Genomic DNA, 24,217 nt, shown 5'->3' on the forward strand with positions numbered 1-24,217 from the left:
GAGGACTTCACTTTCACTTTTCACTTTCATGCATTGGAGACGGAAATGGCAACCTACTCCAGTGTTCTTGCCTGGGGAATCCCAGGGATGGGGGAGTCTGGTGGGCTGCCGTCTATGAGGTCGCACAGAATCAGACACGACTGAAGCAACTTAGCAGTAGCAGCAGCATGATGATGAAGGAAATCATTAAAAAACTGATTTGTAAGCATCTTTAACAACTAATGTTCTGATTTCAACACTGCACAAATCAGATTTTATCTTGAACCTAGGAACTGCTATTTTTAATCCTCAACATACATTCATTTTTGCTTTTGTTCATTTGGAACTTCTTATTAAATTCATCCAGATTCTGCCAAAGCTCTCTAGTCTTCATCAAGGGTGACAGCGTTTAAAAGCAAACATTCCTTAGAATACATCCTATAAATTGTCCACATGGTCCCAATCCAGCTAAAATGATTCATAGATCCAAGCCCATTTTGTGGGATTTGGTCATTTCACACAATCTGCCCCTGGACCTAAGATTTTTGAGGAGAGACAGCAGGGAGAGTGAGCTCTGCTGTGTGCTGATGAGGACTGGCCCTATAAATGAAGCACTTGCCTAGTTTCTCACCCTTTAAGAACTCCAACTCCAAAAAGTCAGTGGTTAAATTCAGGTAGTAGTAAATTTCTTCATATATTTGTTTTTCCATGTCTGACTACAGACAGCAATGACACTGCAGAAAAATTCAGCTTCAAAGGCAACTTATTAAACACCAACTGTATGCCAGGCATTGTGTCTAAAGCCTCCATCTGTGACTGCTGCTTTTCTGTGATACCCATGGTTTCTCCTCCTCCTCCTTCTCATCCCTAAATTCAGGCCATTCCTCCAGTGTCCTGGGACAACTTCAGCTCTCTGTTTGCTTCAGGAGCTCCAAATCTGCTCTGGCAGTTTTTCAAAGTAGGATTCACTGTATACCTTCATCATGAACACCTGGAGTGCATGTAAAATTACAATCCTTGGACCCAGATCTACCTGGCTCATGGCCCCAGGAGCACCAATCAGTTGTCTCAGGGCCAGGAACTGGACAATTAGGAAATACCCTACAGCTCCAAGCCTAACCAGCTGTTCACCAGCTCACCTTGTGTTTCCCATGGAAACCCCAATAATAACCGTGGTCTAGGCTCTCTCTTCACTCTGGCTTCTGCTTCCTGACCAAAACTTGGTGTTCCTCCCATGACCTTGTGAGGTGTGGTGCAGTTTCCTCTTTGGGTAATGAATGAGTAATATATTCCATTTTCCTTTGACATTCTGACTTTGCTGCACCACCAGACCTTAATAAACCCTGTCCTGAAGTAATGCACAATGTAAATAAAACATACTTATAAGGCACTTAAAATATAATTATCCTATTCAAGAAGTCAATATAGACCAAAAATCTCTTGGTTGCATTTTGGGTAAATCTGGAGGTAAAGACTCCAGCAGAGGCTGAATTGTTTTTAGTTGATAATGGATAAATTTAACTAACTTTGTTGTCAATTTGCTTGTTCCCTCCTGTTTTACTCTGAGTGAGTTGTTTCCCTGCCTAGCACCCAGTTGTGGGATGAGTGAGTGACTGAATTGAATGAGTATGTGGGACTAGCCTGGCCATTTCTCATCTCAAAGCTGAAGCTCGCATTTGGTCCCTAGAAAGGACAATTTGTCTTATCCATGAAGACTGTGTCCTGTCAGGGGCTTTTCTGTCCTACAGACTGACTACTAAACCTAAGAAGTTATTTGAAATTTATTTGAAAAATATGTTTAGAAATCTTTAGTGACTTCACTTAATTTACCAAATTAAGTTTGAATTCTCTCTCCTGGTATTTGAAATTCTCTAAAATTGGGTGCAAATCTACATTTCTAGACCTCTCTTCCCATCTCTCTGCCACTCAACTTTCTGCTCTAGACCAAATTTAACTGCAAATCAGAATCACTTGAGAAACACTTTTAAAACAAACTCCTGAACTCCACCCCCAAACTGAATCAGTATCTTATGAGGAATACCTATAAATTGAGATTAAAAAGACCAACAACCCAATAGAGAAATAAGCAAAGGACACTAAAAACAAAATATAAAGTTGCCTGAAACATATGAAAAAAATCTTCAATCACATTTATAAAAAGAGAAATGCAACCCAATACTATACCACACTAAGATACCATTTTTCACATACAGCATTAGCTAAAAACATTCACAATTCTGATCATACATTCTGTTGAAGATGTTTGGAGATATGGACATTCTTACACATTTCTGGTGGTTTTGCAATATCATACAACTCACACGGAGAGAAATTTGGTGATATCTACCAAAGCTAGATATACTTTCCATTTGACCCAACAATCTTACTTCTCAGAATCTATTGTAAAGAAATACCCACATACATAGAGTGATATGTGTACAAGGTTAATTCTGAAATTGTTTATAATAACAGTATACTGAAAGCAATCCAAATGTTCCTCAACAAGGGGAGTGGTTAAATAAACTATAGTAGAATCTCAGAATGGCTTAATAAAGAATGAGAAAGATCTCTGTGTACTCATTAGAAAAGATCTCTGGGAAATACACTTAGGTGAAAAAAAATGCAAAACAGATATATAATATACTATTATTTGTACCAGAGATCAAATTACCAATATCAGCTGGATCATAGAAAAACCAAGAGAATTTCAGAAAAACATCTACTCTGCTTCACTGACTATGCTAAAGTCTTTGATTGTGTGGATCATAACAAATTGTGGAAAATTCTTCAAGAGATGGGAATCCCAGACCACCTTACCTGTCTCCTGAGAAATCTGTATGCAGGTCAAGAATTAACAGTTAGAATCAGACATGGAACAACAGATTGGTTCCAAATTGGGAGAGGAGTATCTTAAGGCTGTATATTGTCACCTGCTTATTTAACTTATGTGCAAAGTACATCATGCAAAATGCCAGCCTGGATGAATCACAAGCTGGAATCAAGATTGCCCAGAGAAATATCAATAACCTCAGATATGTAGATGACACTACCCTTATGGCAGAAAGCAAAGAGGATCTAAAGAGCCTCTTGATGAAAGTGAAAGAGGAGAGTGAAAAAGTTGGCTTAAAACTCAACATTAGAAAAAATTAAGACCATGGCATCTGGTCCCATCACTTCATGGCAAATAGATGGGGAAATAATGGAAACAGTGACAGACCTTATTTTCTTGGGCTCCAAAATCACTGCAGATGGTGACTGCAGCCATGAAATTAAAAGACGCTTGCTCCTTGGAAGAAAAGCTATGACAAACCTAGACAGCATATTAAAAAACAGAGACATTACTTTGCCAACAAAGGTCCGTCTAGTCAAAGTTATGGTTTTTCCAGTAGTCATGTATGGATGGACCATAAAGAAAGCTGAGTGCCAAGGAATTGATGCTTTTGAACTGTGGTGTTGGAGAAGACTCTTGAGAGTCCCTTGGACTCCAAGGAGATCAAACCAGTCAATTCTAAAGGAAATCAGTACTGAATATTCATTGAAAGAATTGATGCTAAAGTTGAAGCTCTAATACTTTGGTCACCTGATGTGAAGAACTGACTCATAAGAAAAGACCCCGATGCTGGGCAAGATTGAAGGCAGGAGGAGAAGGAAACGACAGAGGATGACATGGTTGGATGGCCTCACCAACTCGAGGGACATGAGTCTGAGAAAGTTCTGGGAACTGGTGATGGACAGGGAAGCCTGGCATGCTGCAGACCCTTTGGAGCAAAGGGTCGATTTTTCAGATGCTTCTGTGGGGTCACAAAGAGTTGGACATGACTGAGCGACTGAACTGAACTAATTGTTTGTATAAAAAGAAGGGAAAAAGAATAAGGAACTACTGGGTAGCACAGGGAACTGTATTCAATGTTCTGTAATAATCTGTAACAGAAAAGAATCGGAAAAAGAGTTTATAATTATATATACACGAATCACTTCGCTATACACCTGGAACTAATACAACATTGTAAATCAGCTATATTTAAAAAAAAAAAAAGATTTTTCCTATTCAAGGTAATAAAACACTTTTCTGTTTAAAAAAGAGAGAGAAGGGGAATATAGGTATCTATATTGATTTGTGTTTGCATAAAGAAGCCATTAAACGGATCAACAAGGAATCATAAATATTACTGTGGGAGCAGAGAATAATAAGGGTCAAGAATGGGTGTAAGACTTGTCTGTTAATGCCTTTTTATATAGTGTTGACTTTGGAATTCAAAAAATGTATTATCTGTTTAAAAAACTGAATAAAAACAAAAAGTACTTTTGATAGAGTCATCATCTATCAAAAAAATCTGCTCAGTTTCAAGGCTCCTCCTTTAAATCCACTCCCTTTTCAAAACTCTGTGATACATACAATACTGTGATAACTGCAACTGGAAGAGCTTGTCCCTCCACCACATTCTTCAAGCACTTGTTTTATACACTTGACTTATCAGGTACTTTTAACCCCTTGCTTGTCAGGGGTTGATCTTGACAGCGATAAGCTCGATGTTAGAGGCAGTGCCATGGGTGATGACACAAGTTAGGGGACAGAGTGATAATCAAAACCTGAATTAACAGAGAGGGACACCAAAGGCATTGTTTGGAAGTCTGATCACTCGCCCAGCCTTGTCTCCTAGCACAGAGTGGCAGGTCTAGAGAAGGCAGCTGCTAGGCATTGTCACCACTGAAGAAGGGAGAATTGGGACAAAGGGTCAATTTTTCAGATGCTTCTGTGGGGAAGCAGCATTTCTGCCTTGTTATGGATCCAGATGGTTGTGAGGTTTTCCATAAAGGACAATTCTCAACAGGATCAAAGACAGAGTATTATAGGCTGAAATGGATTCTATCAGACTCAGGTATAAAAGTTACTCCAGAGACTCACCTAGAAATTCCCTACTCATATGAATAAGGAATCAGTACTGCCTCTCCTTGTTGCCACATTCCACTTCCACCAACTCTTCCTCCTTCCTTTTTTCCTTCCTTTAGAAGAAGCTATCAAAAAATTGCCTTTCCCCCTGCAAAAATGTCCTATGTTTTAGCTCTTAAAGTTTAGTGATCAATACCAGTGTCAAAAATATTTTTCACCTATATATTTTGCTAAGCATATAAATACACATATATGAAAGAAAGTGAAAGTGAAGTCACTCAGTCCTGTCCGACTCTTTGTGACCCCATGGATTGTAGCCTATCAGGCTCCTCCGTCCATGGGATTTCCCAGGCAAGAGTGCTGGAGTGGATTGCCATTTCCTTCTCCGGGGATCTTCCAACCCAGGAATCGAACCCAGGTCTCCCACATTGCAAGCAGACACTTTACCGTCTGAGCCACCAGGGAAGCACCTATACGTATATACATGCCCACTATGTTTTCCTCCCTCTTCTCTTTTCATTCTGTAATAAAATGCCTTTAGCCAGCAACTCCTTCCCACCTGACAAACTTCCTCTATAATCCATCCTCTTAGCATAGACACCAATATTCCTATCTCAAATTGATATTTTAAATATCTCTGATAATTAAGAATGCCTTTATGTGTTAGGTCACTCTATCTTTTATCTTTAAATTTTTTTTTCTTTATTTTTAATTTATGTGTGTGTATGTATGTTAGGTCATTCTAAACCCTCACGTTTAATATACTCTGGACTGCCAAAACCAGATAGGCTTCTTCTGCATTGGAATTTGCTTAAGAATGAATAACTTTCATTAGGCTAATGACTGAAATCTTAACTCTTCCTGGTGTTTGTAGGTCCATCACCTATAATTCAAATACATTTAGCAAGATGGACCAGCTGGTGAGTACAGCCCACACTGTAGCTGGATGTGGGCCTTTGTTTTTAAGGCCCCATAAAAGTCTGGAAGAGTAGAGAGTGCTTGATTTATTTTTAAGGAAAGTAAGGCCATCTGATAGATTTCCAACTGAAAATCGGTCAAGGCTGGAGATTGGTTTACTGAGACCATGGCGCATGCCAACTTCTATTTTCTCATGGCTGACTCCCAGTCTTGGCTGAATGCACTACAGCCTTTCCCATAAGGGTAACCTGGGACATGACACAAGGAGAGACAGGCCTTCCAGGAATTAGATGAGGAACAAAATCAAAGGTCCCCCAAATCATGTCCAAGCTGCCATTCAATGAGTGGCAAACACCCAAATCACAATACCTGACTTCCAATAAGGCAGAAAAGAAAATCTTCATCCTCTACAGTTCATATTCAATCCAGATGTCTAAAAGACAGCAGGATTCATGCTAACATGTTGCCAAGGCAGCACCAGATGTTTGTAACAGTTAGGACCATGCACAGGTTGAGGTGGAAGACATAATGATTTTTCCAAACTTCTCTGAAATAAGGATCGAGAATTCTTTGTGTGAGTTGATGGGTGACACATTTGACACCAGGAGCACCTGGTGGAGGAAGCCTTTCATCACTAGCCAGCAAGTCTCTGTACTGGATTGTATGCCTACTTCCTCTCAAGACATCTGGATTATAATGAAGCTCACTGGCTCCTGCTACTATTTGACAATACTGGAAGCCAAAGGTTGACTCCCAGTTAAGCACCAAATATGTGGCTTATTAGTCTCCAGGGCTTCAGTTTTGTCACCGACAGGATTAATGCAGCCTGACCCTGAGGAGCAGCTGTGAGGATTCCTTGTTAATGAGCAGAAAGCAATTACAAGTATTTTTCAATTATAGTGCTCTAGGCCCTCTGACAGCTCATTGACCACAGTAACAGCATTAAATCCTCATCATCACCTATGAAAGGCATATAACCATGTTCTAAGCTGAGACTTAGGAAGTAACTTGCTCAAGATGATGATAAAGATGATAAAAAGCTCAGTCGTGTCCGACTTTTTGCGACCCCATGGACTGCAGCCTGCCAGGCTCCTCTGTCCAAGGGATTTTCGAGGCAAGAATACTGGAGTGGGTTACCATTAACTTGCTCAAGGTTACATGCAAATACATTGTGACTGTGGATTTGAACCTCTTTGACTCTAGAACCTCTTTTGGGTCTTTTGCCTGTATGGTTATTGGTTGTTGTTGGTAAGGACACTCTCTCTTTTTATTCTCCTTGAAAAACATATGCATTGTAAGGAATAAATGTCCCCAAATCAATCACTGTTCCACTAATGACTTATGTTAAGACATTGGAAAAGTGAAGCTGCTCAGTCGTGTCTGACTCTTTGTGACCCCATGGACTATAGCCTGCCAGGCTCCTCCATCCATGGGATTCTCCAGGTAAGCATCCTGGAGTGGGTTGCCATTTCCTTCTCCAGGGGAATCTTCCTGGCCCAGGGATAGAACCCAGGTCTCCTGCATTGCAGGCAGCCTACCATCTGAGCCACCAGGGGCTCCTAAGACATTAGAAAGGATGCTATTTATTTTCCTTTTGAACTATCTCAGGGAAAAATGAGCTAATAAAAATAGAGAATGCACAGCTGAAACTTCATACCCAAATAAATTAGGGAGACCTGCTGGCTAACATTGTACCTATAGTAAACAATACTGTATTGCACACTTAAAAATTAGTTGAGGATAGATCTCACGCAAAGTGTCTTTACAAAAGTAAAAAAATATATATGATTTAGAAAGCTAGACTATGTTAAAAATCAACTGACATTATCATGACTTAATTCAATGATATGTGTTCATAGCACTAAGAGTATATGACAGAAAAATCCATGAAGTAACATATTATATTTAATGAAGTTAAATGTTAATTAATGGAGGGACTTCCCTGGTGATATAATGGTTAAGATCCTGTACTTCCACAGGAGAGGGCAAGGGTTCGATCCCTGGTAGGTGAAGTAAGATTCCCACATGCCGCGGTAAGGCCCCCCACTCCCTCACAAACTGCTAACTAATGGGAAAAAGTATGTTTTATGTGCTTTCAGACAAAATATATTTTATGAAAAATATGCAGGATATGCAAATGACACAAAAAGGATTTTCATTACAGTTGAAATAACAGTAAACAAAAGTAATTACGTAAGAAAGAAAGATTTTTGTTTTTAAATAAAGCTCTAGAGACGTAATAGTTATAAAAGAAACTGGGTGGGTCAGATCTGGGGCTTCTGACCATGAGGCATAACTGCTCACAGTAAATTTGCCGTGTTCCCACAAGAACCGCGGCGAGTTAGACCTTAGCTGCCCAACACTGAGTTGTATGCCTCACATCATCATTAATATGAAAAACTGTGAAACCTCTACATTCAGCCAAATTCTTCTGCTTTCCAAAAGGACGTGGGCGCCGTTCAGTCCGTATTTCCAGTGACTTTTCATTTAGTTTCACAGCTTCTCTCAGCCCCTGCTCACTCTCCCCAAGCCTGGCCAGAGTCAAGGACTCTGAAGGATGTGCAGGACCCCATTTATGAGGGAGTTACCTACAGCATAGAGGCTGAAGGAGGATCAGATGGTGCTGCTCACAGGCAAGAAGACTTAGGATACAGAAGAAAGTGTCAGAATACCTCTCTGGCTATTCTATATCAGAACACCTCCCCCACCCTGCCCCACTGAATTACTTCTCTCCTTGTCCTCCATCTTACTGACTTTCAAACTGTAGACTGTTTGCATATTTTTTCATTTTAGTGTCCAAAACTTAAGCCAGAACCATCCAGGACAGTTATATAAGTAGTTAGGCAGACTGACCTTTGTTACCACAAGAAAATAGCCCTCTGGAAACCCAAGTTTTCCTTTTGATTCCCCACCGACCTCTCCCATAAGGCATGCCCCACCTTAGCTAAGAGAAAACCAGTAATATAATCATTAAGTTGTTTCAGAGAACCTAGCTGGAAGTGGTCGATTTTCATGGTGCTGTTGCTGACAGGGCCAAAGATGGTGATCACGGAGACTTTCCTGGTGGCCATCTTGCAGAAACTTTCCAGATACTCATCTCGCTGCTGCACATACATGCTGTTTTCAGCCTTGGGAGCAGTGATCAGCTGGAGGAGGGCAAAAGCAAGCAAAACAATTAACTCACAGTGATAGTTTCACACTGAGGGAAAAGTCAAAGGGATGATCTAGACTACAGGGTTGATGGTGACTGGCAGGATGTGTGTGTTAGTCACTCAGTCATGTACAACTCTTTGTGACCCTACAGACTGTAGCCCACCAAGCTCCCGTGTCCATGGAATTCTCCAGGCAAGAATACTGGAGTAGGTTGCCATTCCTAAACTAGACTGACATGTAAACTGGATCATTTTGTTGGATAGTTAGCATAATTAAAGCCAAAAGAGACCATTTGGAAAGGCCTTTTTAAAAAAATGATTCCAGACAGTTTAGAGTTTCTACTCACTTCCACTATCATTTGCCTTCATTATCAGTCTCCATGTATCTTGGTTTTCTCATTTATGAACTCTGCACAGGAATACTTCTTTCACAAGGCCGTTTGTTGTAGGCATTATACAACACTTGGCATGCAATAATTGTCCAATAAATACTATCTCTCTCCCTTTATTTTGATCTTCATTGCCTTAATTGGCTGCTCAGACACTCGTGAATTCGGTGGCTACCACCATTATTTCACATCTTACAGGGCTGAGTTTCATAGCCAGGTCTTGGGCACTATGAAACACTCCACGGCTTAGAATTTTCATTAGGTAAAATTCAGAGAATTTTTAGAAATGCCCTTTGGCCCAGTTCTGTCTCAGAACATAATCACTGTCACACTGGGCCTGCAGCTCGTGGTGGATGTCTGTGATGCTGAAACCCTTCAAGAAGATGAATTTTTCTCTTTCTGTTCAGTCTTCTTTCCAATTCAAACCTGGCATTTTTCACCTAGCCCCTGTGTCTCTCTCACTCAATTTGACCCCTTCACTTCCCCTGAGGAAAAAGAAGACAGAGCAATAAAAAGAGATGCTTTAGTCACCAGATATCTGGGAAAACACTGACTTCACTATTTTGGATAAAATGAGGATACTCTTTTTTTTCAAGGTTCCTCTTGAACTCTCTCCCTAAGAATGCCTCACTGCTGTAATCTAGCCAGATTATAAAAGCCTTCCTACTATGGTGATTATTTTTGTTGCCTTTTCCTGAGTCTTCTCCAGTTTTACTAGCTTCTTCCTGAGCAGAAACCAGGATCGTGTAGCACGTCTGACGAATGTGTGGGCATGTGCTGTTTGCCCTGAGGTGGAAGGACATGAAATTTTATTCTGATGATGACTAGATTTTTTTTTTTATCTCTTTAACCCTAAACAGCTTAATCGGCTGATGTCTGCAAAAAACACAGTTTAGTCATCCTATGCAGGCTTCTCATTAGCTCAGAGGCCAACCTCTAGACCAGGGATTGAATTGGACCATGAGAGAGTTCCCCCATCTATACACTTCCTTTCATTTGACCAATTTATCAAGCACTGTTCTACTTTAAAAAAAAAGTGCTTAAAAAAAGTTAGTCCCGTCTAACCTTACAAAATATTCCTGAAATTTGTGGCTATTAGCTTGGCATTTTGCAGAAGGGAAGTCTCACCATGTTGTTAAACTCTTTATCAAATACTTTATCAAGATAGTAATAAATCTGGTCCCAGGTCATTTTGCTGTTTATTTTGCTCTGTCCAAAATGTATTTATTGTGGCCTGCAGGCGTTCCCTTCGAAGAATTCTCTGTACTTGACAAAAATACTATCCTTCATGGAAATCAAAATGAGTTCAATAGCTTTTGAGTAGAACATCAACAAAGATTTTTCCATGATGAGGCTTTTGTTTATGTTTTCTCAGATTGTTATTTATTTTAAGAAGACATGATTTCATCTATTTTTGATTTTGTGTTTATGTACTTTTTCAGATGGACAGGGTGGGTAGGAAATGCTTGGTTTAGAAATATAATTCCCCAAGAGGAAAAATAATAAAATTTTCCCTTAATTTATTCATTGATTCACATTTAGCCTTAAAAAAGATTTAAGGAGGCTATAGAAAGATACATTGATGGTATTTTTGCTTTGTTAGTTTTTTAATTAGCTACACGGCATTTGAAAATATTTCTTTAGTTTTTATGGTAGTCCACATCCAGGTGTTTTGTTTTCAGTTGGTATATTTTAGTCTTTTATTTTTGGCTTTTCTTTGCTCATAGATACACTATTTTGAAATACATAAAATGACTATTTAAGTGAGAACACAAAATAGTAAAAAAAAAAAAAAAAAAAAATGAAAGTAACATGTCCTGGTAATGATTTTGGACTCCCTGACCTAAAGGAAGGATGAAAGAAAGTAAAAACGTTAGTTGCTCAGTTCTGCCAGACTCTTTGAGACCCCATGGCTGTAGTCCGCCAGGCTCCTCTTTTCATGGAATTCTCCAGACAAGAATACTGGAGTGGGCGGCCATGCCCTTCTCCAGGGGATCTTACCAACCCAGGGGTTGAACCCAGTCTCCTGCACTGCAGGCAGGTTCTTCACTGTCTGAGCCACCAGGGAAGCCCCAAAGGAAGGATAGGCTCATATTTAGAATATATGCTAGATGATTAATAACTACCTGGCTCTGAAACTTCAGATCCATGCATAGACTCCATTCCGTTCATGGACCCTTACAGTCCACAGACAGATCATGTTATAACAGGACTTTAAGAGTTCTCAAAGCCCCTTCTGGTCTCTTTCTTCCCCTTGTGCATAACAGAATTTCAGAGAATATACAACCATACCAAACCTTATCCTGCCAGGCAGCTTCTCCCATGTATCTCTGAACATAGTAGCCTTAGGCTGGGGATACCCAGTGGGAACTGCACTTAAATAAGTAGAGGGCTCTGAAGTTTACTTTCACCTCAAGCCCTTTGCCCAGGGAAGCCTTAACCCACCTGGGAGGTGACATTCATTTAGCATGACTCACTTCCTAGATTCTAGCTCTCCACAACCTGGCCTCAGGCTCTCTCCTGCTAAACTTTCCTCCTATTCCTCCCTTATGTGACCTCTTCACCCTGTAGCTGGACTGGGCTAATTTATGAAATGAGAGGAATCTGAGGGGCACAGAGAAAGGGTGGCTGTAGTCAAAATCCGAAGACCTGCATTTTTGTCCTAGTTCAACCCCTGGCTACTCTGTAGCCTCAACAAAGCCTTTTAACCTTCTAAACCTTGGTTTTCTCACCTTTGGAACAACTTCCCTATGAACTCATAAAATAGTGAGAATCAAGCGTACATATTAGTATATATATTATATAAATATATACAGGCTATGTACACCAAAGCATCATAGATGTATGCTGCCTCTGAATAATTCACTCACATTCCTTCCTTTACCTTCACCCATGTCACCCTTCTCACCCAGAATCGCCTCCCCTCCCTTCCACCTTATCAGAATCTGAGTCATTCTTCAAATGCAGCATCCTCCTTAAAGTCTCATCTATTCCACAACGATCACTTTCTCCTTTTAATTACTGTTCTTCTTATCTGCATGGCTTACCTGGAATTTATGTATTTCCTTGATTTACCATTTTGTTTTATGCTTATGTCACATCTCCATAACTACAGTACCAATTCATCAAGGCACTGAAGCCCCAGCCCCACTACTGCCTAGTAGGCAGTAGGAGCACAGTGCTCCTCAGGTTACATCAATCACTCCTGCTAGAGGTGTGGTTCCCTGCTAGATGCAGCCCACACACCATTGGTAAAGACACTCTCCTTTACATTCAATCTGCTCCTTGAGTTTGCAGCACACAAAGTGCTGCAAAGTGAAGGAGGCTGATCATCCGAACATATTTCAATGACTCTTTCCCTGTGTATTGACATCTATGTCCCATTCATTTTCTAGCATGGCAGTACTTCAAACAGTGTTTAAAATGGTAACCATTTCCAGTCTCCTCTTTTTAAAAAGAGCATTTTAGAAGACTGAAGAGACTGAGCACAGAACTTCCCAGTAAACATTATTGTCTGGCACTTGGCCTCTTTCTAGTCTGGTGGTGATAAATCAGGGCATGTATCATGAAGCTAGAATTGTGTTGTTCTTTTTTATGTTTCTGTTCCAACTTTCTAACTGGCATGTTGGCACAAGGAGCCTCAGACTATAAGGAAGCTAGTTTGCATAAGTAAAGGGTGCAAATGGGAGTGGGAAGATGCTGGGGGGAGGATATTTTAAGTCAGCTTACTCCAAGTACTGTGTTAAGCTCAAAACATTAGACTTTTACAGGATTCTGAGAAAAGGCATTCCAGCTGGTAGTCTGCCTCAGTAAATAGGAGGTTTATATTCTTTTCTAAAATTAAACCAAGTAAGTAGATTATTGTCCCAATATCCAAATTTCTGTAGTAAGGTTAAAAGTACTAACATACTTGAATTACAGGAGATCCAATCTCCAAAGACTATTTGAACTTGGATCTGTGTATTTCAGCGTGATGAGGCTTCTTGTTCATTGACAAACAGGTCAATGGGCGCAGAGCACAGCATGATGACTTTTCAGCTATACCCCACATATTCCAATGTTTCCATGATAAAAGACTCATCCATATTCTCAATTTTGTCATCCCCAGACCAGCATCAATCAGTCTGAGGGATTAGATTAACTGGGATTCAATCTATTGTTCTCCACTTGACTAGGTGGAAAGCCAGTGAGTTGAGGTACAAAGAACTAGCTGGGTATTAAAGGCGGAAACTCTACATTGTTGCTCAGCACAAAATGTTGACAATTGGTATATCTTACTGTTTTTCTGAGTAATTCAAGATTGAAAAGGAATTTTAAAACGTTTGTATTACTACCAGGTTCATTTCTCAGTTTCTGGTTCCCTTTATGGCACAAGCCCACAGTAAGCTCACATCCCTGGAAAGGCAGAACAGGGAAGTGATTGACCCTGAGTTTAAAATCAAACATATCTCAGTTTTAATTCTGGCTTTGTCATGTATTGGCTATACACCTTGGGACATTTCTCAATCTGTCTAAGCTTCTGTAAATGGAGTTAATTAGTCCTTCCTCATGGGATTGTTGTGAAAATTAATCCACAGTCTCTGCAAAGCACCTTGCAGGATGTGCCCCTGTTGGTTGACAGGCTGAGAGACAGAAGGTTTGGAGGTGTGATCTCTGACCTAGCTCTACCTGTAGCTCCTCTGAAGACCACTAGGATGCTATTCATCCAACTATAACCTGTACCATCACTGCCAGTGTTTCTTTAAGTAGTTAAGTATTAAAGAAGGATATAAATAAATGCAAAGGACTAGGTTATTGTCACTGAGCACCAGGTTACTGAAAATCTGGAAAGATAAGCTAAAAGGCCTGCACAATTTCTTGGAATGCAAATCTCACTTCAGTTTGAGCAAACTGGGTTAGGTTGAGGCCAGTTGGTGGGGGCTATGTTGTCATCTGTACTTTAATAGCTTGGAGGCTGCTATGCTTTAATGAATATTAATTAAATCACTGAAACTTCCTGAATAACATCAGCCATGTTTGACAGGAAAAATGAATGGAAAAGAGATAAGCGGCACCAGCAAAATCTTTCTCCCAGAGACACTGGTCTCCTCTCTGTCTGGTTAAAGATTCCTCTCCATCTTTTGACTTTCCGTTGCATTTATTTTATAATGTCTTTTCTAATCCATTTTTATTTTCGACATTATTAGCTCTTCAGAGAACACAGTTCTGATACGATCGTCAGCCAGGCACACATGGGACTGAAATGTGAAGTTAAAATGCCTCCTGTTGGTATTTTCTTTCTAATAACAATCCTGGATCTTGGTCCAACCCCAAAGAGCAACACTGCCATGAGCAAGCCCATCTGGTTTCTGTTTTGCCTTACATGACATCAGCAGAAGCTGTTGTCTGAGTTTTCATTCGCTAGAAATTTATGATCAGGGATACTGTTAAAAGCAGAAAAGACCCAGCCGGGCTTTCAAATCCCTGACTAAGGGAGTGGAAAGAAATGAAAGGCATGACTAATATCGGGGATATAGTATGAAAACCCCTTTCTTCTGACTCATGAGCTAGAGGCAGTGGAAGTATTTGCCAGATGGGTGCACAATTACAATCCGGACATTTTACCCATGATTATTTCCCCCCTGGTTAAAACCTGACCATGCCAAAGTTCCAGGTACTCAGAAAGAGAGCAACAGAAAATGCTACTGATGATTTCTCATACCCCAAAGAGAGCAGTTTGCCTCCAACAGTTCTGTACCAGGTAGAATTCTACTCTAAAATCAGTGATTCTTCTGCTTTTGGCTGGAACATTCCCATTCAAACCTGTGTACTCTGGCAATAACCAAATAGTTGTTAAACTATTCTAATAGTCAGCCTATCCTCTGCTAACCTAAGTTTATATAGTTACTTTAAGGTTCTGGTTAGAAACGAGTACCAATATACAAAATATATATAACAAGACATACATACACACATGAATCTGTAGAATCAATCAAAATTTAGGTTTTGTTCTATTACAAAGATACTAGATGGAACAGCTAAGAGAATTTGGGGACAAGCCCCATCCATGATAACTATCACAAGGGATTCTGCTCTGAATAACATTTCAAAATGAGCACATTGAACTTTTTGAAACCCCTAAAAGATAAATGGGCACCAGAGTCACTTTGCTCAGATCATTAATCCAAATTTAGTTAGAAAAATGAAAAGACTCTCTAAGAGATGCCTTGAGAGATGAGCATCTATCTCTTTTGGCTGTGGGAACGCAGGGCATGGAGTCACCTTGTGTCTGCAGCAGGATAGATGCTGTCCTCACTGGCATGAGGCAGCTCCCTCCCAGCAAGCTAGCTGAGAGAATTATTCCTGACTCAGGTTACCCAGCATTAACTTACAGATCTATTTCTCTGAATTAACTACATCATGCCCTTTTCCTCCTAGTCAGCCTAGATTAAAATGCAGCATTAAGAAGCTCGGGGCAAAATCTTAGAAGGGCACTAAAATAAGGGCAAGGAGACACTGAGAAAAGATGAATCATTCCCATCAGTGGTAAAAATTTCCCATACATTTAAGATGATGCTTATTCTTGCCCAAAGCCCTCTTGGGTCTGACTAGATTCTGGTGTCATTCTTTGGATGGTGGCAAGGAATGGCCAAAAGAGTTACTGAGATGGACCTGGGACTTGCTGAGCACCCAGGGCACTCAGAACCACAGGCAAAGTAGAAATAGGGCCTCATGTCTCTTTTTTCACACACACACACACACACACACACACACACATTCTAGTAGAAACTGACATGACATCTTGACTCCAAATTCAGATATGCCTCTAAGGGATCAGAAAATGGAGCAATTAACCCAGCTTCCACACTTCATTCGTTTTGCTTCTTACTGGTAGTCGGGCAGTTGTGGGGGAGGCAGGCTTTAGGAGAAAAATTTTAGCTAGCTGGTTTTAAAAATATATTTGTGGGGCCAGACAAACAAGGACCCTTCCCCACTACCAGTCATACCCACTCCCCAACCAGGCTGCTACACTTTCCCCTTTGAGTCTCCCAATTGTTGATATAGACCTAACTGTTGATATAGACCTGCTATTTTCCCATACACATGCTTCTAGTTTTTAAGCTCATGCAGAAAGAAATCCTTTTCCTAAATTGTGACTGCCATCAATGCATTCCATTTTATTAATTCTTTTATTCTTCTTTGAACTTGGCAGAAGGGAGCTGTATCTAGAACTGTCCCGTGGAAGAGAGCTGTAAGAGGGGGATGGGTCTGGTGGGTTTGGAAGAAGTTGAGCACAGAAGCAGCTGAGTGCTTCCCTGGGCTCATGGCTAAGAACCCCCAGTCACCGACTGCTTAGGGCCATGGGTCTATGTGGATAGAGGACAGAATATCTAAGTCAAAAGGAGCTACTGGCCTGGCTGTCCTTCTTTGACAAACCTCCTGATCTTCCTGACAGATTACCTGTTTAGCCATAGCCTGCTATCCAATAATGTGATTTTAGAAAAATAACACTCCAAGTCCTAACACTGCCACAGCCTACAGAACAATACCAAGGAGAAGATTACTTACAAGCAGCCTTCGTTTGCCTTCAAAGGGCCCCAGTAGGTCGGTCACCAGCTTCCTGGGATTCTGAGTGAAGGGTTTTGTGGGTTTCAGGTGGCCATCCTGCTCTGTCCTCCCCACTTTTTTCTTCTTGTTCTTCTCTTTCTCCTGCCTGCTCTTTTTCTCAGCCTTGTCCTTCTTCACTTGCTTTTCACTCTTGAGTAACTTGTCTGCTTTCTCACTCTTCACCTTTTTTTTCTTCTCCTTCTCGGGTTTCTCAAGTTTTTCGTGCTTTTTAGACTCCTTCGCTTTTTTGGGGGGCATATTTCCCCCCTGCAACTCTTCCTCCAGCTGAGAGGTGGTCGGCCGGCTGAGGTCATACTTATCCTCATACTCATTGCTAAGAATTTTGTCCTGGGCTTTCTTTTTGGGAGGTTTCCCCTTTGCTGGCTTGTGAGGACTTGGCACCACATTGGGGTCCCGGGGGCCATGCTCCCGCCTGTCTGTGCGGTTGTCCCGGAAACGGCCCGCGCCGGCCCTGGTGCTGGGCTCGGAGATGGCGATGGAAGGGGCAGCTGTGAAGACCTCGAAGCTGGTGGCCTTGCTGGGCCTCCTAGTGGTCGGCGGCCTCTCCCTGGGCTGCTCCTTCCTGGGCGGAGGGTAGAGATTCTCGGAGGCCACCGGCCCCTTGGCAGTGGTCACCTCGACCATTGCGGGGGGCCTGTGGGGGGCCGAAGAAAGGTGCACTCGGGGGGTCCAGGGCCTCTGGGTGGTCGGAAAGGCCGTGGTGGTTGTGGGTCTTGCAGCTGCTGTCGCCACCCGAGACGTGGCCCGCGTCACTGTTGTGACCGGAGCTGGAGGCAGCGTGGTGGTCCGTGGGGTTGGAGGAGGTCGGGGAGGGGCCCCCGCAGTAGTGGCCGGTTTTCTCATCACCTTCACCCGACTCTCTCTGGTGGGTGGCACTTGGGCTCTCCTCTGCTCCTCTTTCCTCTTCTCACTGCCCAGGCCTGGCCTTCCTGCCTCTCCACCATTGTTCCCCTCCTCTACCACCTGGCCCTCGACTCCAGAGGCCTTACATTTTTGCACAAAACCCTTCTGCCTGATCTTCTCTATCCTGCGGATGGGGCCCTGGTCGATGATCTCATACATGGCCTCCAACCTGACCGGGTAAGGGTAGCGTTCCTCCACCTGCAGGGTCTTCTTCAACAGCACCATGCCGAACTTGCCCTTCTCCAGCTTCAAGAAGCTCATCAGCTTTGGGATGAGGCTGGGGTCCAAGGGCTGCTCCAGGACACGGCCCTCACTGGTGATCCTTCGCACCTTGCCTCCTTCCTCGCCTGCCTGGTGGAACAGCACGATCTGCTGGATGTGCCTCTCAGCCAGCTCACAATACACGTCGTCCTTCAGCAGGCTCATCATGAGCCGGTAGTAGCCTTCCGAGGCGTGTGGGGCCGAGATGACCCATACCCTGTTTTTCCCTGCAAAGCTGGCAAGGATGTTGGGGGAGCTGGACCCAGACGGGAAGCGCAACATTCTTGACCGAGCTGAGGACCCCTCATCTCGGACCATCTCTCGGGGAGAGCTCCGAGCTCCTGGGCTCTGCTGAGTTCTTACTGGGGCCCCATGGATGCCCAGCGAGGCTGGCGGTGTGGTGGCATGAGCTACTCTCAATACCGGTATGCTCCTCCTTCTTTGGAGAGGCTGAAGGTTTGGTTCTTCCAGAGTGGTTCTCTCAATTCCCTGAGACCTCCCCGTGTGCCTCAGTAACCGAGCTGGCCTTCTGTTGACGGCGGAAACCAGAGGCACTTTCTGCCCTCCGCGGCTCCTTCTATTCATGGTCTGCCCGTGGGGCTCTGATCCACACACCAGCCACAATGCCAGCAGCATAGTAAAACTGGGTCCCATTCTCCATGTCATTGTGCAGTCCTCTTTGGGGAGACAGCAGGGTCAAAACACAGAAAGGGGAGGGCAGAGGAAAAAAAAAAAGAAAATCATTTAATTGCAAACAGAGCTGGGCATTATCTCTTTATCTATCTTTGCCAAGGAGAGGGGGAAGGGGTAGTTGGAGAAGAAGAAGGAGGGAGGTCAGAGAATGGAAAATCGGATGAGATCCTGTTGCTTTTAAGTCCCTGTAATTTGTCAGTGCTTAGCAGAGACAGTTTACATTAAGCAGGAAACTCAAATCAGTTCCCCATTCAGCATGCTTGCACTGTTTCAACTGTCTGATGCTCCAGAGAAAATGCACACTGAGCATATTAATTATGACAACATTCCTATTTCATTTCTTCAAATAAATGACAAAGAAACAAACACAGTAAAGACAGGCAGGATTACACACTTACATAGTGGCTCATGGAGATGGAATGCAGAGGTTTTAAAAAGCAATCTGAAGTGTGCTCCCAGGACAGTTCCTAGATGAAATACTTTTCCTCCCAATTCTCTTTCTCCTTTGCTAGGCTGGCCGATACAAAGGGGTGTGCTGCAGCCCCAGCTCCCAGAGCCGCACACAGACCACCGCCTGTCCGGTCCTGAGGGCTGAACTTTCTTCTTTTCTTTCTGGCTGTGCTTTTTTACCTTCTTGACAAGTAGAATGAGGTGAAAGGAGCTGTCCTTTTAAGTCTTTGCATCTCCATTTGTCTGCAGCTTCTGCTCGGGCTGTGTGTCTGCGAATGCCAATCCCCCCCGGCCGGCTGACAGCGCTGGACGCCCCTTAAAGTGGAGTCCCAGCTATTTCTAAATCTCACTCTTTCTCCTTTTCGAGTTCCAGGATCCTTCTTATCACTCTTTCCCCCACAGTCTGGCTTAGTCTCTTTGTTTCCGAGCGTAGAAGCACTGGGATTAATATGTTTTCCAGGCCGAGGGAAAACACAGGAATGTGATGTTGAAAAGGACTTTTTTCTTTTCCTTACGCTTCTCTCCTCCCTTTATTTCTTCCCACCTTTTCTCTCCTCTCTTCCTTCTCCTTTTTCTTCTTCCTCTTGCCTGGATTCAGTCCCAGAAATGCCAGGACAACCTCAGTTTTGATCCAAACCAAACTCAAACAACAGCAGCCACTGGAAATCAAGGAAACTTCACTAAGAATTTAACAGATCAGCAAAACACCGCCTCCTTCCCATTTCAGCATGGTGAGCGGTGAGCCTGGACTGGGAGGGAGAGAAGGGGCTGTTCTTTGGGTGGGGGTGTTGAAACACTGAACATCATCATAAATCACTTTGGAACAGGATGGCTGAGAACTTAACCCCTTCCCTACTGAGTCATCAGGACACTGTCCCTTCCTGTCTGTACACACACTGTGCTTGGGAAAGGAAAAATTCTCAGATTTCTACATCTGACTGCTTGGTTTTCCAGAGACAGATAGTCATTTGGGTCAGAGTGCTTGGCTGTACATATACAGACAGTATATATATATTTATAGTTCTATGAATATATTTTTATCTCTTTCTCTCTGCTTCATGTGTTTCATTTGAGGTTGGAAATGCCGATGGAAAACATGGCTGGGTTGTTTTTATTTTATGCTAATTGGGGATCATATTACTGTATTCTTATTCCTAGTTTCTCCTTGGCATGAAAGGAAGCTGGTAAAAGGTTAGAAATGCAAGCAATGGCTGCTGTTCCCCTGAGACTGTGGTCAGCCATTACACAGGGAAAGGCCACTACGACCTCCAATTCTGAGCTCTGGCTGTCGTAGGCTAAGAGCTTCCTCAGAGGGCACGAGTGTATGTACATGTGTGTGTGTGTGTCTGTGTGTATGTGTGTGTGTGTTGCAATATCTTGCACTCCAGAGGCTTCCAGTATCCAGAGGGCTTTAAACAATCCTTAGAAATAGCTATATTGGAGATACTGAAGCAGCTCTGTGGATCCACCTCACAGATCTGCCATGAGGAATCAGCTTTTAGCAGGGAAGGAAGGTGCCTCGGGTTATACAGATATTTCTTCCAGCCTCTCCAAGTGCATTCAGTCAGTATTAACTGCCCCAGACAGTGGCGAATCAGTGTTTTCAGGAGGCCTCTTGTAAGCTAGATCATGTTAATGTCTACCCTCTCTGGATAAAACCTGGTCCCTGGGTGTTCCTTTTCATCAGCATCATCTCTGACTGGTTATTTACTTTTCCTTCACATGAGCTCCCGGCACTGAATTGAAGATCTGTGGAGGGTTGAGTGTCAGGTTGTCAGTCCACAGCATGAAGACCTGGGGGGTGCCAAGGAGGAAGGGCCTTCTGTGGAGCTTTTCTGTTCTGGCCTTCTGTAAGTCCAGAACAAACATGGGCTTCAGGCAGAGACCTTCTGTCCCCTGAAGACAGAGATTTCCTTTCATGGAATTCACCTGTTAAGGTGATCAAATGCCTAGTGGTGAACTGCACAGTCCTAGATGTGACTTCCTTTCTCACATCATAATGTGTTCTACACAATCCCTTGCTGAGCCTCCTCTCTTCCTTCCTTTCTCTTCCTTTTGTCTTCTCTCTGCTAATAATAACTACCATTTATTGAGCATTTTCAAATGAGGCTCTGGGCTTGGCACTTTCATATATGCTTTTATTTAACCCTCAAAGCATCCCAAAGAGACAGGTGGGCTCATCCCCCATTTGCAGATGGGCAACCTGAGACTGAATGAATTTAAGTAATTGCTCACTGTCACACAAATGCTAAGAAGGGGCCCTGAAATTTGAACCCAGATGTAGAACTGTCTACAAAGCATTGGGTTATCCTGCCTCTTCCCCCTTTCATTTTCTTCCCACACCTTCTCTTTCTTCTTTTCCTTCAATTTGCTTTTGTTTCCTATATTCATAGAAAAGTCTCATTAATTTGTTCAACCAGAGAGCTTATAGTTTTAGAGTCCTACTTTCTAAAATAATTGTGGAGAAGTACTTTTTGCCTTTCTTAATAGGTCCTTAACATTCAGTTCAGTTCAGTCGCTCAGTTGTATCCGACTCTTTGTGACCCCATAAATTGCAGCAAGCCAGGCCTCCCTGTCCATCACCAGCTCCTGGATCCTACTCAAACTCATGTCCATCATGTCGGTGATGCCAGCCAACCATCTCATCCTCTGTTGTCCCCTTCTCCTCCTGCCCTCAATCCCTCCTAGCATCAGGGTCTTTTCAAATGAGTCAGCTCTTTGCATCAGGTGGCCAAAGTATTGGAGTTTCAGCTTTAACATCAGTCCTTCCAGTGAACACCCAGGACTCATCTCCTTTAGGATGGACTGGTTGGATCTCCTTGCAGTCCAAGGGATTCTCAAGAGTCTTCTCCAACACCACAGTTCAAAAGCATCAATTCTTCAGCCCTCAGCTTTCTTTATAGTCCAACTCTCACATCCACACATGACCACTGGAAAAACCATAGCCTTGACTAGACAGACCTTTGTTGGCAAAGTAATGTCTCTGCTTTTTAATATGCTGTCTGCTGCTGCTGCTGTCACTTCAATCGTGTCCGACTCTGTGTGACCCCATAGATGGCAGTCCACCAGGCTCCGCTGTCCCTGGGATTCTCCAGGCAAGATCACTGGAGTGGGTTGCCATTTCCTTCTCCAGTGCATGAAAGTGAAACGTGAAAGTGAAGTTGCTCAGTCATGTCCGACTCTTAGCGACCCCATGGACTGCTGCCCACCAGACTCCTCTGTCCATGGGATTTTCCAGGCAAGAGTACTGGAGTGGGGTGCCATTGCCTTCTCCGAATATGCTATCTAGGTTTGTCATAACTTTCCTTCCAAGGAGTAAGCGTCTTTTAATTTCGTGGCTGCAATCACCATCTACAGTGATTTTGGAGCTCAGAAAAATACAGTCAGCCATTGTTTCTACTGTTTCCCATCTATTTGCCATGAAGTGATGGGACCAGATGCCATGATCTTCGTTTTCTGAATGTTGAGCTTTAAGCCAACTTTTTCACTCTCCTCTTTCACTTTCATCAAGAGTCTCTTTAGTTCTTCTTCACTTTCTGCCATAAGGGTGGTGTCATCTGCATATCTGAGGTTATTGATATTTCTCCCAGCAATCTTGATTCCAGCTTGTGCTTCATCCAGCCCAGTGTTTCTCATGATGTACTCTGCATATAAGTTAAATAAGCAGGGTGACAATATACAGCCTTGACGTACTCCTTTTCCTATTTGGAAGCAGTCTGTTGTTCCATGTCCAGTTCTAACTGTTGCTTCCTGACCTGCATACAGGCTTCTCAAGAGACAGTTCAGGTGGTCTGGTATTCCTATATCTTTCAGAATTCAGGTCCTTAACATATTTTATCCTTTTTCTTTAATATCCCATGGCTTCTAGAAGCCTCCCAACGGTGTGCACAACATTCTTCACCTATGCAATGTGTAGAGTTGAAACAAAACCACTTTAGATTTATTTGACCTGTACTTAACCTTAAGGGGAAGCCAGCCCAACCCTGAGCTGTGTCTTCCGGACTCAGGCTTTCTTCTCTTCCCTTCGCGTCTATGAGCTTCTGCCACTAGATGGCGCGCTAAACACATATGCGGGAGAGGTACGCTCCAGGGACTCCCCAATGCCCCATACCCCACAGCCACCCCACAGACACACTGGCAATGTGCAGCTTCTCCTGCCTGTTCAGAATTTTTCAGGCTCAAAACCTAAAGCCTTTTCTGAGACCTCAGAAAAGCCTGCAAGGCAAGTTCTGGGAGCACAGGTCTGATAAGAGCTGTTAACCTGTACTCCTTTCTGGAAAAGCCCTTAATGATACAGGATTTGTAATAAATCAATTTCTAGTCCATGATTTAAGAGATCCATCTCCTACCTAGATCTGTCCATTTTTTTTCTGTAACCTAAAAAAGAAACACTAATGGCAGATAAAAAAAGGGAAAGAAAGGAGAGAGGTGGGGGGATTGATGTTGAGTCAGAGAAAGGTAAAAAGAAAAAAAATTCAAAACTAGATTTTAGAAATGCTAATTCACTGACAAGACCCTGCCTGACACTGGTAGCACAGTGATTTGGAAGGAGGGAAGGAAAGAAGAAGCAAAACAGATTTGCTTTAGAGACTCTGGGATGGGGGTGATTATTTGATGAAAATGTAAGTGGAAGGAGGCTTCCAGAAGAGGATGCACTACCTGATGGGAACCAAGGCTTCAGTGACCTCAGACCAAGACTCAGCAAGATATCCTTTCCCAGGCACCCGAGAGAAACTTTGATTTCTAGCCTAGTTGGTTCCCTACACCGAGTAACACCTGATGGACCTTACCGACTAGATTCAGTGTATTATTCCATTGCCTGAAAAAACCATTTGCTTAAGAGGAAACCAGAAAAAAATTAAAGAAGAAAAAAACCTGTAAACTCTTCAGTGTGGTCTTGAAGGGAAACCACCTCTCCCACTCTGTGATAACCTATACCCTCAGCAGGAAGAATAACAGAGCCATTTTTTCAC

General features: G+C 42.8%; 1 protein-coding gene across 1 annotated transcript in view; it reads right to left on the reverse strand.

The window, feature by feature from the left end:
- The window catches only part of CCDC80 (coiled-coil domain containing 80), a 35,677-nt gene extending 15,666 nt beyond the window's left edge, over positions 1-20,011 (reverse strand). The window contains exons 1-3 of the mRNA XM_006074017.4: positions 19,193-20,011; positions 16,878-18,778; positions 8,778-8,934 (exon numbers count right to left, since the gene is read on the reverse strand). Of these exons, the coding sequence (XP_006074079.4) occupies positions 8,778-8,934; positions 16,878-18,767 (2,047 nt within the window). The 5' untranslated portion in view covers positions 18,768-18,778; positions 19,193-20,011. The remainder of the gene's footprint in view (positions 1-8,777; positions 8,935-16,877; positions 18,779-19,192) is intronic.
- Between the last annotated feature and the right edge of the window lie 4,206 nt (positions 20,012-24,217).

Source organism: Bubalus bubalis, chromosome 1, assembly GCF_019923935.1.
Source record: "Bubalus bubalis isolate 160015118507 breed Murrah chromosome 1, NDDB_SH_1, whole genome shotgun sequence".
Taxonomy (NCBI): domain Eukaryota; kingdom Metazoa; phylum Chordata; class Mammalia; order Artiodactyla; family Bovidae; genus Bubalus; species Bubalus bubalis.